This window comes from Miniopterus natalensis, chromosome 7 (genome assembly GCF_054644295.1).
Source record: "Miniopterus natalensis isolate mMinNat1 chromosome 7, mMinNat1.hap1, whole genome shotgun sequence".
Lineage (NCBI taxonomy): Eukaryota > Metazoa > Chordata > Mammalia > Chiroptera > Miniopteridae > Miniopterus > Miniopterus natalensis.
The window spans coordinates 14,251,228-14,266,603 of record NC_142087.1 but is presented as its reverse complement, the minus strand read 5'-3'; the positions used below and the strand labels follow the sequence as shown (position 1 = coordinate 14,266,603).

At 46.6% G+C, this 15,376-nt stretch overlaps 1 protein-coding gene across 4 annotated transcripts in view; it reads left to right on the top strand.

Annotated features, from left to right (window-relative positions):
• Positions 1-11,604, top strand: part of TM9SF4 (transmembrane 9 superfamily member 4) — a 44,797-nt gene extending 33,193 nt beyond the window's left edge. For 3 of the 4 annotated variants that reach the window (XM_016200624.2, XM_016200625.2, XM_016200627.2), the window contains 6 exons: positions 895-978; positions 3,089-3,264; positions 3,756-3,819; positions 5,030-5,149; positions 5,715-5,804; positions 9,687-11,604. In XM_016200624.2, the coding sequence (XP_016056110.1) occupies positions 895-978; positions 3,089-3,264; positions 3,756-3,819; positions 5,030-5,149; positions 5,715-5,804; positions 9,687-9,836 (684 nt within the window). In that variant the 3' untranslated portion in view covers positions 9,837-11,604. The remainder of the gene's footprint in view (positions 1-894; positions 979-3,088; positions 3,265-3,755; positions 3,820-5,029; positions 5,150-5,714; positions 5,805-9,686) is intronic. The other variant, XM_087818809.1, reaches the window with a different exon arrangement.
• Positions 11,605-15,376: the final 3,772 nt, after the last annotated feature.

The following is a 15,376-nucleotide window of genomic DNA, read 5'->3' as shown; positions in this document are numbered from 1 at the left end:
GCCTACATAAAGGTCCAGGAACAGGGACATGCTGTAGCAGTGATTGGGTTGGTGGGCTATGTGCCAAAGGTGACACTGGCGGTGGAGGTTGAGTGCCAGATTGCAGAGGGCCTCAGGCATTGTGGTCAATGACCCTCCTAGATGCTTATGCAGCCACAGTCAAGAGGCTTGACTGTAGTTCTGGGGCTTTGGTTCTTTGTGCCAGAGCCCCAGCCCAAGAGATTGTGACTGAATAGACTACACCACAGGGCATCTGGAACGTGGGCTCTGGAGTCGGACTGCCTAGGTTTGAATCTGTGTTCCACCCTTAACTGACTGTGTGAAGTTCGTGGAGGGGGGATGTTTAACATTGCTGTGCCTCAGTGTCCTCTTGTCCTCAGTTTCCATCTAGGTCATAGTGAGGATTAGGTTACTTGGTGCATGTAGTGCCCAGCGCTTGCCACCCCTAAGACAATTAAAGCTTAACCACCAGTCTAGGCAGTTTGGATTGGGACCCAGACATACACATTTTATTAAACTTTTATTAATTCATTCTTTATTCAACAAATGTTTATTGAGCAGCTGCTGTGTTCCAAGTGCTAGGATTACATCAGTGAACAGGAGGAGGAGGGCATACCCCTCCCCTGTCTATGGCATAGGCAGACACTGATTAGGTAACAACAATACAGAATTACAAACTGGAATGAGGGCAAGGAAGGGGCAGTTCAGGGATCTCAGAGGACAGAGAACAGGAGTCCTGCCTTGTCTGGGAATCAGGAAATGCTTTCTGGGGGGAATGATTCTTGAGTTGAGTCCTAGAGAAGGAGGGGTTGAGATCCTCTAGTCCGGGGGGCCCACTGGGACAGGTGGGAGCTCCCTAGACGAAGCTCCCCAACCTGGCCCCCTTGCTTCCAGACAGCAACGCTGTACCCGGGCGTGGTTTTCGGCATTTGCTTCGTATTGAATTGCTTCATCTGGGGCAAGCACTCGTCAGGAGCGGTAAGTGCCCTCCCCAGCGAGGGAGGGCCGGCTCTGCTCAGCTCCACTCCCCCAGGTCACTTCCTGCTGTTCCCTTCCCTTTTCTGAGTCTCCACAGTTCTGTTTCCAGCTCTAGGGTCTGAGGGTCAGCTGGGGTTTCCCCAGCCCTGCCCATGATTTTGCCTAGGCCCTGGCCTTCCTGTGAGCTTTTTTAGACAGCTGTCAAAGCTCACTTCTCTATAGGGAGGTGTCCACAGTACAGGGGCCAACTGGGGAATTTCCCTTTGTCCCAAGGAAAGCTGCTTGCTGTGAATTTATTAGGTCAGTATCCCAAAACAAGGCTTTCCTCTAAGATTCCCTGCACCTCAGCACCAGCCTCTGCAGGTTGTCCTGTCCTCAGACGGGGATCCTGCCAGCACCAGTTGCTAGCAGCTGCCCAGGACTTATTGAGTAGGATTGTGAACTCATTTGAGGGTTGGGAGATGGGTTCTTGATCAATTAGCAGGGCTGTGGTAGAGGTAAGGCAGGCATTTGCCCTCCCAGCCACAGCAGGTAGAGCCACCTCTTCTCCACCTGCAGTTGCTCACTAACAGTCCTTGGGTGAGGCCTTCCATCCAGGCTGCTGGAGAACTGGGTTCTTTCCAGTAGTCCAGGAAGCTGCCCAGGAAAAACAGTGGTGCTCTTCCTCTCACTTCCTCTTTTTTATACCTGTGTTCCTTCTCTCTTTCAGCATTTTTCTCCCAATTACCAGCTGCTCATTACAGACACTCATTGTAGAAATTTTGGAAAGTACAGAGAAGTTAAAGAAGTCAGAAGTAACCCATAATCCAACCACCAAGAGATAAATACTATGTAGATTTTTACTGTGTGTTTTTTCAGTCTTTTCCCTTTTTTTAGATTTATTTGAAACAGGATGATGTAATTTAAAAATTATAAAATAATAGCAAATGTTTTTAAGATGCTTACTTTGGAATAAGTCCTAAATACTTGACAGATATTATTTCTTTCTTTTTGCATGATTCTTTTTTTCTTCTTAATGGATTTTTAAAAAAATATGTACCTTTATTGATTTCAGAGAGAAGAAGGGAGAGAGAGAGAGAGAGAAACATCAGTGATGAGAGAGTCATTGATCGGCTGCCTCCTGCACGCCCCCGAGCCCGCAGCTTGGGCATGTGCCCTGACCGGGAATCGAACCCTGATCGCCTGGATCCTAGTTGTTGCTCAACCGCTGAGCTACACCTGGCTGGGCTCTTTTTAATGGATTTTTTTTAAAGATTTTTTATTGATTTTTAGAGAGAGAGGAAACCGGGAGGGAGAGAGAACCATCTGTGAGAATGAAACATGGATCGGCTGCCTCCTGCAAGCCCCCGACTGGGGTCAAGCCTGAAGCCAGCTCTGTACCCTGCCTGGGAATTGAGCCAGCAGCCTTTCAGCACACAGGACAGTGCCTAACCTACTGGCCGCACCGGCCAGCGCTCTTGCTGCATGATTCTTACAAAGGCAGCACTTTAGAGAGGAGGGTAAAGAAGACGATGAAAAGTCAGTTTTAACCCTCCGCAGGCGTCCCGGCCGAGGAGGTGCCGTTAACCCTCCGGCACAGGTCTTTCTAGGCGCTTACACCCGTAAACATTGGGTGTTTTTATTAAAGTGGAGTTCTAGATGTACATATTTATAACCTGCTTCACTCAGTAGTATGTTAGGGGGTTTATTTTAGCAAAATAGGGAACACTGTGCAGCTTCCCCCACACACACTCTTTTTTTTCTTCACTAAACATACCAAACATATAATGTCCCTTCATTTTGGCCTCTTCATCTCTCTTTCATGTTCTCAGTTTCCTCCTTCCCTGTTCTTTCCCCACTTCCTTCCTGAATGACAAGCTCTGGGATGCTATGATTCCATCTTCATAGCCCAAATGGTCTACCGTGTGCACTCCACTTTTCCCCAGGGCTGGGGTCAGCTCCAGGAGGTTCTGGCCAGGAGTCCTGTGGGTGTGTGTCTGTAGGACCTTCCCCGCCGTTGTGGCCCTGCTGTACCCCTCCCTTCCTGAGAGCCCAAAGGTCTCCTTCCCCCTGCACAGTCCCCAGCCTGGGCATCAGGGCTTTATGGGGCCTCATGGTGTTGTGCCCTCAGGTGCCCTTCCCCACCATGGTGGCCCTGCTGTGCATGTGGTTTGGAATCTCCCTGCCCCTCGTCTACCTGGGCTACTACTTCGGCTTCCGCAAGCAGCCATATGACAACCCTGTGCGCACCAACCAGATTCCCCGGCAGATCCCCGAACAGCGGTGGTACATGAACCGATTTGTGGGGTGAGTCTCTCGCAGGGGCCTTCTGGAGTGGGTGAGGTCAACACTGCCATGAGCCATCTCCTTAGGAGTTCATGGGAGAAGGTGCCTCCCTCCAAGGGTGCTGTGACTGGTGTTCTGCAGCTTAGCTGGCTCTAGTAGACTTCATGAGAGCTTAGCTTCACTCCAAGACAGAGGACTGAGTTATAGCCAGATTTAGTGTTGACCTGGAAACCAGGATGGCAGGGGTGGAAAGGTGCAGTGGCACTGGTTAAAACCATTGCTTGGACCTCAGGCAAGTCAGCCCGCCTCTCTGTACCTCAGTTTCCACATCTCTAAAATGGAGAGGTGATGCCCACCCTGCTTATCTCTCAAGAGGCTATAATGGTACAAAAGCATGCCGAAAGAATTGGAACCACTACACTGTGTAAGCTTTCTCAGGCAGACTCAGGAGGGAGCTGGGGTTTCCAAAGGCCAGGTTTCCTCCCAGTGCTAATCCTCCTGTTCTGCTGCAGCATTCTCATGGCTGGGATCCTGCCCTTCGGCGCCATGTTCATCGAGCTTTTCTTCATCTTCAGTGTGAGTAGTGCTGTCTGCTCCCCTCCCCTCCACACACACAGCCCTCACCCCGCTAGCCTGGTCCCTACCCCTTAGGTGCTCTGCCTCTTACTGCCTATGAAATTTTAGATGGGGCATTTAACCTGTTCGAGCCCCCATTTTTCACCCTGACATGGGATAACAGTCATGCCGCTCTGGAAGACTTCCAGGTCAAATGCAATAGGGCATGTGTACCGGTCTGGTGTGGGAGGGCTCAGTAAATAGAAGAAGCTGCTTCAGTAACACTGCAGTCAGTCACCACTATTTTTAATATTGTCGCGTCTGCTTTGGTTTCTGGGTTTCTACACATGTTTACCTAAGTTACTCAAAACTCTCAGGAAAGGGGAGAATGAGGCCTATTTTCAGGGTCATTTTAAGCTGGAATGTGATAATGTCTATAAAAGGCATAGTGCTTGACATTCAGGAAATGCTTGTTAAATTGTAGCTGTGGTTGTGATGACGATTGCTCCTGTCCCGGGCATACCAAGATGAAAGTTGGCGGTAGTGCTCTTCATAGCCATTGAAGTCTGTCTCACCTACTCGGTACCCAGCACAGAGGGTGCCTTGCACCACGTCAGTGCTGGAAAAGCATTCGCTGCTCTGGAGTGGGCCAGCCCCTCCCTGCTGAGATCCCCTTGCTCACCCAGCCCTGCCTAGGAAAAGGGTCAGAGGATGGGTTGGCTGCCCTCACAGGGAAGCCACCTCAGTTCTCTTTGTGTGACCCTGGGTCGGTCACCAGCCTCGCTGAGCCTTGACTTCAGCTGTAAAAGTCCACACTGCCAGAGGCTCACATGTGGAGATGTCCATGAAGCATGTAGCTTGCCTGGCATGTGGTAAGCTGCTCCTGAGTGGTGGTGGCTGCTATGTAATTTTGATGAGGGTGGGATTCATTACTTTCTACAAGCTGCCATGTGCAGGCTAGGGCCCACCCATCATAGGGTCAGCCATGCCCCAGCCACTCCCGAAGAATAGCTGGCTCACCCTCTGCTCTGGAGAGAAGGGCCAGTCAGAGCCACATGCCAGGCACATAGGCCCCAGTGGTGTCATGATGGTGTCTCCATTCCTGCCGTGGTGACAGGTGGTTTGCCCGCCCTGACTTCGGGCTAGTGTCCTGAGAACAGGCAGGGTATGCTAGGGAAACGGCCACCAGGGGAGGCAGGCGAGCCAAAGGCCAGCTGTGATGTGTCCACAGGCAATCTGGGAGAATCAGTTCTATTACCTCTTTGGCTTCCTGTTCCTCGTCTTCATCATCCTGGTGGTGTCCTGCTCACAAATCAGCATCGTTATGGTATACTTCCAGCTGTGTGCAGAGGTAAGGGCATGGGGTGAGGAGTGGGGGTGGGGGACCTGGGTCCAACATTGAACAGGTCAGTAAGGCTGTTTGAGTTTCCCATGTTCCCCCTTCTGGACATGAGGTCTTGGGCAGGTACATCACTTCCTCTCTGAGCCTCCAGTTATTCAGCGGGCTCCTTCATTAGTAGCTCTGGTTGGCAGGTGCTTAACCTGTCTGTGCTTTCCTCATGTGACAAGGATAGCAGTAGGACCTGACTCAGAGCACCGCTACAGTGATTAAACTGGCCTCATTCACATACAGCACTTAGAATGGTACCTGGCTCGTGGGGAGCTTTTGCTCACAACATGCTAGTTGTTATTACTATTCTTTTGTTGTTGATTTTTTTAAACTGTATTTTATAAACAGTAAAGTTCACACTTTTTAATGTGTCTTTTGAAAATGCATACAGTTGTAAAACCACCATTAGAGTCAAGATATAAAACATTCCCATCACCCCAGATATCACTGTTCTTACCCAGAGTCTTTAGCTCCTTGGCAACTGGGAAACTTGGGGAAGAGGTTCTGACCCTTGTTTCTTCCTCAGGATTACCGCTGGTGGTGGAGGAATTTCCTCGTCTCCGGGGGATCTGCATTCTACGTCCTGGTCTATGCCATCTTTTATTTTGTTAACAAGGTACCACCCTTATTTTGTTAACAAGGCCGGTTAGCCCTTTTAGGGCAGGATGGTGGAGAGGAGGGTGCTGGGAAAAACTTAAGTGTCTGAATCTTACTTTCCTATCAACAGTGGGACCAATGCCAGTATAGAACTGTCTGTGCTCTAGAACATGCACCTTCTTAGGAAAGGGAGAATCTATGTTCTGTATGTTTGGGAGACAAAAGCCTTCAGAATATATACCATGAGAATATTGTATGTAGAACCTGTGATAGCCAGCCAAAGGGGTACTTAAAGGAAATATATTAGCTTGCAGTGCTTTTAATAGGAAATGAAAGACATTGATAATATAGTAGTCACCTCAAGAAGCTGGGGGCAAAAAGAACACGAAAGAATACAGAAGGTAAATGAGAAGAATTAAAAATAAAAGCAGAAAATAGTGAAATAGCCTTTAGCACCCAAATTTAGGCCCTCAGACGTCCTGTCTCTGGATGCTCCCTTTCCCTCTTCATTCAAGTACTGTTTGGTACTTCATTATAAGGACAGGGTGACCAGGGCTTTATCTGCATCTCGGATCATCCGTGCTTTGTGGGCCACATAGGCGAAGTGTGAGCAAATGAAAGGGAGCCTGGCTCACCTGACTCAGGCACATTCACAGAGCTCATTTTCCCCAGAGAGTGGCATGAATAAGAATACAAACAGTCCACAACAGTTTTGGTAGATTCATGTGTTACACAAAGGAAATGGGCCCAAGAGGAGTCTGGAGCAACCTGGAGGATCCCTCACCTCCAAGGCTAACACTGAAGACTTGGTCTCACCAGCTGTACTTTGGGTCTCCAAAACCCAAAAGCAAGCAGTCCTCTGCTTGCAACCAGGATGTATTCCCAAGCTAGGGTCATGGGTCAGTTGGTTGAAGCTTAGAATGTTCTTCCCCGAAAAGGTCACGTTGGAAAGGATTGTAAGAATCACTTAGTGTGGTGCTCCACCCCTGCTTCCAGTGTACTGACTGTGCCAGTCTTTCCCAAGGATCCGAACAAGTGATCACCTAGCGCAGGGGTCACCAAGCTGTAACTCATGCGCCTATTTACATAAAAGTTTTATTGGAACACAGTTATGCTTCTTTTACGTATCATCTATGGCTGCGTTCACACCACTATGGTGGAGTTGAGCAGTTCAACAGAGGCCATGTGGCCTATAAAACCTAAACTATTTATAATCCGGCCCTTTAGAAAAGAGTTTGCTGATCCCTGCTCTAGCAAATCCAGCAACAGAAGATACTCCCTCCTAACACTCCCATTCTCTCTCTGAGCAGCTCCTGTCATTATCAGGTTCTTTCTTGATTGACACTGAAATCTGCCTCCCTGTAACTTCTGTCTTCAAACTGTGTAATTCCTGGAATCATCCAGAACAAGTCTAATTTCCCTCCTCTGTAGCACATATTAATCAGAATTGTTTTGAGTAAAACATGGCCCTAGCCAGTTTGGCTTAGTGGCTAGAGCATCGGCCTGTGGACTGAAGGATCCCGGCTTTGATTTCAGCCAGGGCATGCACCTCAGTTGCAGGCTCAATCCCCATCCCCAGTCAGGAGGCAACCAGTTGATGTGTCTCTCTCACATCGGTGTTTCTCTCTCTCTCTCCTTCTACTCTCTGAAAAGCAATGGGGAAAAAAAGTGACCAAAACCCAGTTCCATTTGGCTTAAGCAAAAAGACAATCCATTGGCTGAAATAACTGAAAAATTTAAGAAGTTGGAGGTCTAGCTTCTGGCATGGTTAGATCCAGCATCTCAGATGGTGTCAGAGCTCTGTGTCCGCACCTCAAATCTGCATGTGTTTTCTTGGCTTCAGTCAGCTGGTAGTATCTTTCCACAAGGTAGAAAGTTGGCCCCTGGCAGCCCTAGAGTCTCCTTTTTTCAGCTTCGCAGCCCTAGCACTAAAAGAACACCTGTCTTCTACCATCACATTATCAATCCCTAAGGGAAGACTATTATTGGCCTGAGTTACATGCCGTCCCTCACTGTTCCTCAGTAAGATGGCATACTCTGGCTAACTAGCTTAGGTTTTAGACTAGGAATGACAGCCCCAATAGGACCACAAAGTGGGGAGTGTATACTCCAAAACACTGGCAGGAGGAAGACAGGAGACAGTGTTGGGCAAACAAATCATAACTACCGCTTCCTCCCACCCAGCGCCCTGGAGTCACACCAGTCTCCTGTCATTTCTCCTTCTGCCTCATTCTTTCTCTGTTCTAAAAACTTCCTCCTCCATCCCCAGAGCCTTCCTTGTCTGTAAAATGATCGCCTTGGCCTGTCTAAATTCAAAGGGCCTTTCCAGTACTGCCTTTTTACTTCGGCCCTTTCCTGGTTTTACCATTGGATTTACCACTGCCCCGTCCCCTGCCCCTACTTCCCATCACCCTATCCTATCTCCAGCCACAAGAAAGCTTATAAAAGGAGAGATGGGGGGGTGAGCCTGAAAACATGGCCTTCACCTCCAGTTTGAGAATGTTTGACCTCAGGGAGGTGTCAAAACGGTAACCTTATGCCCTGCCAGAGTGGCTCAGTTAGTTGAGTGTTGTCCTGTGCACCAAAAGGTTGCCAGTTCTATTCCCGGTCAGGGCACATACCTGGGTTGTGGATTTGATCCCCAATTGAGGCATATACGGAAGGCAACAGATTAATGTTTCTGACATTGATAAATCTCTCTCTCTCTCCCCCCTCCCTCCCTTCCTGCCCCTCTCCACCCTTTCCTCCCTCCCTCTCCATTCCTCTTTCTCTTAATAAAAAAATCAAAAACATTAAAAAATAATAATAACAAAAACAAAACAGTAACCTTCCTGTTTTCTTCTGGGCTCCTGGCATTTTGTGACCATGTGTCTGCCCATGAGCCCTGTAACAGGCCCACACAGCCCTGATGTGCCGGGCAAGTCTTGATACCAAGGTTCCAGATTAGCCTCACTTGGCCCAGCACACACCAGCATAACCCAGATCCTTGGCCTCCCTGCCCGGGCCTCTAAACTCTACAGAGGAGTCCAAAATGCTCCAAGATAAAATCCCTGTGAGATGTTACCAAAGTAACAGAAGTGTTCTGAGGAAGAGAAGACTATAGGCTGGGCAAGGATTCTCTGGTCCTTAAGCTGGGAATCTTTTTCTTTTTTTTAAAATATCTCTTTATTGATTTCAGAGAGAGGAAAGGAGAGGGAGAGAGAGAGATAGAAACATCAATGATGAGTCATTGATCAAGCCCGCAACCAGGGCATGTGCCCTGACCGGGAATCGAACCCCGATCGCCTGGATCCTAAGTTGACACTCAACCGCTGAGCCACGCCCGGCCGGGCTAAGCTGGGAATCTTAAACGCCTCTCTCCTCCCCATTCTCTGTCTGCTGTTCCAGCCATCCAGGAGTGTCACTGTACTGTTCTGGGGACTGTGGAGGGTAAAAAAGTAACACAGCTCTGGTTGTTTGTACCTACTGCATTCTCGCCCCTAAGGTCATATCTGTCTTCCAGGGAGCTTTTAGGCCTTTCCCTGGGAAGATTCTTACCCCAGCCAGAAATGGCCTGGGTTGATGGAGTTGGGCCTTTGACTCCTAGCCCTCTAGCCCCCAGATTCAAATCCCAGTTCTTTCTACTTCCTAGCTGTGTAACTGTGGGCGTTGTTTAGCCCCTCCGTGCCCCATCTGTAACATGGGCTAATAACCTACCATAGTGGTCGTGAGAATCCAAGGCAATGCATGGGCCCTGGTACTGAAGAACGTTCACCGTGGCTGTGGGACCCATCTGCCCACCTGGAGCAAGCCCCTTCTCCTGCCAGGCTTTGTCATGAGATCAGTCGGGGGGAGACAGTTGACCATGGCGGATTGGCATTAAGCATCTATCCCTCTCTTTTCTCCACTGCTCATTCCCCAGCTGGACATTGTCGAGTTCATTCCCTCTCTCCTCTACTTTGGCTACACGGCCCTCATGGTCCTGTCCTTCTGGCTCCTCACGGGCACCATCGGCTTCTATGCAGCCTACATGTTTGTCCGCAAGATCTACGCTGCTGTGAAGATAGACTGATGGGGGTGGACCACGGCCAGGCCCACTCCATTCACGGACAGGAAGCCACCCTGCTGGGGAACTGGAGGCACACAAAATAAAATAGCTCCTGCTCGTTTGGAATGTAGCTCCTGGCACGGTGTTCCTGGACGCAGGGCTGCGTGGGGGCGGGAAGCCTGTAGATAAGTCGTGCGTTTTTCTGCGTCATCTTATTCCAATTCTGTGGGGGGTGAGGGTTTTGTGGGTTGTTTTTTCTTCAGTGCTGAGAAAGTTCCTTCAGCAGGAACTCCATGACCTGTTCAGGTTTATTTCTGGCTAGGGGTTTTTACCTTAGTTGTTTTGGGTTTTTTTAAACAATGGATCCAGCATGGATAACTCCACCGAGAACTGGGTTTTGGTCGCTGTCTCCACCTCAGTTCCTCAGGGCTGTTGGCCACCCCACGACTAACTGGAAGAGGAAAAGCCGGGCCTTCTGGGACTTCAGTGAGGTTTCCAAGCCTCTCACCGCCCATCCTCACCATTGATGCCGAGACAAGCACAGCTCTAGCCTACACATGCATCCTCAGTGCCAACCTGCCTCTACCAGCCACTTTCCCTCCCTCTTCTCGCTGCCCCAGCCTCCTTCTGGGGCTGCCCAAGGCAGGGCTTCCACCCTGGCCTCTGGGTCATCTTGTTACCAGGAGCAAGTCCAGTCTTGGTTGCTACAAGGAAATCCCTGGAAGTACTGGGGAGCAGTGGGAGTTTGTTGGACTAGAGAAGAGACTTGCAGTGAACTGTGTTCGTGCCAAGAAACCCTGGATCCAGGGCCAGGTATTTCCAGAGCCAAACCAAGTATCCATATGTCTGTGTCTGGGCAAAGGTTCTTCACCCTTCAGGATATCTCCCCAGCTCCTTCAGGGGGTTGCTGTTCTTTGCAAAGTGTGCTGGTGGCAGGGTCCCTCCTTCCCCACTTTGGGCAGAACAAGGCTTGGAGACCTCAGATCCCTTCCTTTAGGTGGCTGGGGAGAGACATTCCCTCCCTGACATCCCCCAGCCTCCTCACCCATTTACAGTTCTTTTAGCCAAGCCCACCCCCCTCCCATCTGAGTTCTTGACTCCTTTGAGGGATGCCCAGAAAACTGCTGGTGAGAAGGGAGATGGAAGGTAAGTTCTGTCATTTCTTCCTCAGTTCCCAGGAATAGGCAAGGAGCCCAGTTTCCCCAAGTTAGAAAGAGGGAGCTAACACCCACTCTTTTATCAACACACACTCTTGGGGCCAAGCCCCCGCCTACTCTGTGCATGTCACACTGGCTCTTAAATTTCAAGAGACCAAACCCACCCTGGGATTAGGATTTAAGTAACAGCCACTCACCCTTGCTCCAGGCCCTTTGGCATTCCCACCACAAGACAAAGCTCAGGATGCTGGTTAAGCTAGGAACACACTCTACCCCTTTCCCCTCCCAGATTCTTCGAATGGCCCCTACCAACTCCACCAATCAAACCAGTGAACTTCTCAACCTTGCCTCACAGTGACTCCACAGTGCCAAGTGGCAGCCACCAAGAATCAGGTTGGAGAAAAGGGAACCCAAGCAGTAGAGAATGGTAATGGAGTCTTGTTCATTCACATCTTGGATTTTTCCCCTAAGAGATTCTCTTTTTGGGGAGAATAGCGAAACGGACTCCTCATAAAGGATTTAAACATCATCAATTTTCCTGACTTTTTAAATCATCATCATCATTCTTTTTAATTAAAAAATGCCTGTATGCCTTTTTTTGGTCCAATTGTAAATAAATATGCCATTGTCCTGTTGTTGTGTGTCTTGAATCTCTTATAAGGATTAGGGATCTGAGGCGAGGCAACTTCTCCAAATGGGTTGAGCTGAATGGTGTTTTCCTCAAAGCTCAGTCTCATGTCAGGCATCCTAGGGTTAGGGACCCTATTGTTTCCCTGCTTGGTACAGGTCCATAGCCTCTCCCACCTGCTCAGCCCCTCCATTCTGAATCACAAGCATTTGCCCCTCTGATCCCCACAAGAAGGAAATGGTATTTAATTGTGAGCTTTGGTAGCAGTGAGACCTGCTTTTAAGTTCTCACCTCCAATATTTTACTGCTAATTCCACCTCTCTGTCATGTAAGACTCCTTCGATTGCAACCAGTAGAACAGGTCAGATTGGCTTAAGCCCCAAGGGCAATTCATTGGCTCATAAGTCACCAAGGAAAAGAATGTTTGGCTTCAGATCTGGATAGATCAAGGGCCTCGAAGGATGGCCTTTGGATTCTCCCTTTTTCCACTCTGCTTCTCTCTGGTCCATTCTGTCCGAGTGTCAAGAGTCTTCTTCCCTATGGGAAAGGTAGGGAGGGCATGGCACAGATTGCTCTAGGCTTACATTAGCCAGTTTGGAAAGCCTAGAAAAGGACATCCCCTTCCCTACTTCAGTGTATTTAATATAAATAAGTCCCAGGAAAGGTCCCTGGTGCGCCCAGCTTGGATTACTGCTAGCCATCTTGGACCACTCACTAAACCAAGGGGAACAGAGTATTATGGGCTGCATACCCCAAGGGCATTGGCTATTGTGAATTTCAGCCTCACCAGAATCACTTGGAGTGGTTGAGGGAAGAATGACTTCCCAAGGTAAGGAATGTAAAGCAACAAAAACAATGGTTGCCTATTATACCTCCCCCGCTTCCATCTCCAAGCCTCAGTTAATTTGTCCTAATTTCTTAAAGTAGAAGCTGAGGCCATTTATTTGAGGCTTTTTTTTTTTTTTCAAATATAGGTGCTCAATTCTATAAATTGCTTCCTAAGTACTGCTTTAGCAGCATACCATAAATTCTGATATTTTTCATTGTTAGTTCAAGATACTAATACATGATTTTTTAAATATTTTTTAAATTATTTCAGAGAGAGGAAGGGAGAAGGAGAAAGAAACATCAATAATGAGAGAGTCATTGATTGGCTGCCTCCTGCACATCCCCTGCTGGGGATCAGTCCCCCCAATACCTAGGCATATGCTCTGACCAGGAATCAAACCATGACCTGGTTTCATGGGTCAAGGCTCAACCACTGAGTCATGCCGGCAGGGCTGCTTTCTTTTTAATTCATGTGTTACTTAGTTTCCAAATATTGATGGATTTATTTCAGGGATCCTTCTGTTATTATAATTCTATTGTGGGCAGAGACATTGTACTACCTGAACCTTTTGAATTTATTGAGACTTGTTTTATGGCCCAAAATATGATCTATCTTGGTAAATGTTTAGTGTACACATGAACAAATATTCTGTTTGGGGGTGGAGTGTTCTATTAATATCAATCAAGTAAAGTTGGTTGATAGTGTTGTTCAAGTCTATTATATCTTCTGATTTTTGTGCCTGCTTGTTATATTGATTAAAAGAGGGGTATTGAAATCTTTGAACATAATTATAGATTTGTATATTTCTCCTTGAAGTTTTGTTTTTACTATATGTATTTTGAGACTCTGTTAGGTACATACTGTCCTTTTGATCAATTTATCCCTGGTAATAGTCTTTGCTCTGATATCTACTTTGATGTTAAGTAATATAGTCAATCCCACTTTCCTTTGACCAATGTTAGCACAATATATATTTTTCCATCCTTTTACTTTTAGCCTATTTACATTTTTATATTTAAAGTGTGTTTCTTATAGATTTGTATCCAGTCTTACAATCTGAGGATATTTTTTCCATTGCTTTTTCGAGAGAGTGGAAGAGAAAGAGAGAGAGACATCCATTGGTTGCCTCCCACACACGCCCTAACTGGGGCTGAGATCGAACCTGCAACTGAGGCATGTGCCCTTAGCCGGAATTGAACCCAGGACCCTTTAGTCCTTGGGCTGATGCTCTAACCACTGAACCAAATCAGCCAGGGCACAATCTCTGCTTTTTAATTGGAGTGTTTAGACCATTTACATTTAATGGGAGTATTGATTTGGCTAGGTTTAAGTCTATAATCTTGCCATTTGTTCCTTATTTGTCCTATCTGTTTGCTTTTTCCTCTTTTTTTCTTCCTTCTTTTGGATAAATCAAGGACACTTTGCATTTTAATCTCCTTTGGTTATCTATAACTTTTTGTTTTGATATTTTAGTAATTACTTTAGGCCTTATAATATATGTCCTTAACTGATTACAGTCTACCTTTAAGTGATATACAATTTCACATATAGTATAAAAAGCTTACAGCCTGGCTGGCATGGCTCAGTCAGCAGTTGAGCATCAACCTATGATCTAGGAGATCATGGTCCGATTCCCAGTCAGGGCATATGCCTGGGTTTTGGGTCTGGTCCCCAGTGGGGAGCGTGCAGGAGGCTGCCAATCAATGACTCTCTCATTGATGCTTCCATCTCTCTCCCCCTCCCTTCCTCTCTCTGAAATCTATAAAGACATATTTAAAAAACAACAACAAACTTACAATAGTATACTTCCATGTCTGCCTTCCCAGCCTTTATAGGATGGTTGTCATTCTTTTTTACTTTTACATATGTTATAAACCTCACAATATACTTTTGCTAATTTTATTTAAATAATTGTCTTAAAAGCATTTAAATACTAGGGAAAAAATCTTACATATGTACCAAGGTAGTTAAAATTTCCAGTGGTCTTCATTCCTTTGTGTAAATCCAGTTTTCATCTGGTATCATTTTCCATCTGCCTGAAAGACATCCTTTAACATTTCTTGTAGTGAAGATCTGCTGCTGATGAATTCTTTCAGTTTTTATATGCCTAAAACATCTCAAATTTATCTTTGTTATTGAAAGATATTTTTACTGGGTATAGAATTTTAGGTTGACAAGTTTTTTTCTTTCATAGTACTTTAATGATGTTATGTCACTGTTTTTAAGCTATTGATTATGGATGCCTTGGTATAGTTTTCTTCAGATTTCTTGTACTTAAGAGTACATTGAGCTGCTTGGAACTGTGTGTTTATTGTTTTTAGTAAGTTTGGAAAGTTTTAGGCCATTATATATTCAAATTTTTTTTCTGTTCCCCCATCTCTCTCCCTTCTTTAAGCCATTCTGATTACTCATATGTTATGTTGCTTGAAGTTGTCCCACCACTGATGTCCCACCCATTGATGCTCTTTTCATTTTCCTTTTTAAAAATTCTCTTTTCTGTGTTTCATTTTGAATAGTTTCTATTGCTATGCCTTTAAATTCACTAATCTGCCATATGTACTCTGCCATTAATCACATCCAGTGTGATTTTCATCTCAGACATTATCTTTTTCATCTCTAGAAATTTCATTTAAGTCTTTTTTTTTTTTAATCCTCACCCAAGGATATTTTTTCCATTGATTATTAAAGAGAGTGAAGGGTGGGAAGAGGGGGAGAGAGAGAGAAACATGGACGTGAGAGAAACACATTGATTGGTTGGCTTCCGTACGCATGCAGACTGGGGCTGGGGATTGAACCTGCAACCAAAGTATGTGCCGCTTGACCAAGAATCGAACCGGTGACCCTTTGATCTGTGGGCCGATGCTCTAACCACTGAGCCAAACCAGCCAGGGCATGATTTAGGAATTCTATTTATATATTTAGTTAGTTAGTTAATTTTTGTTTAAAATAT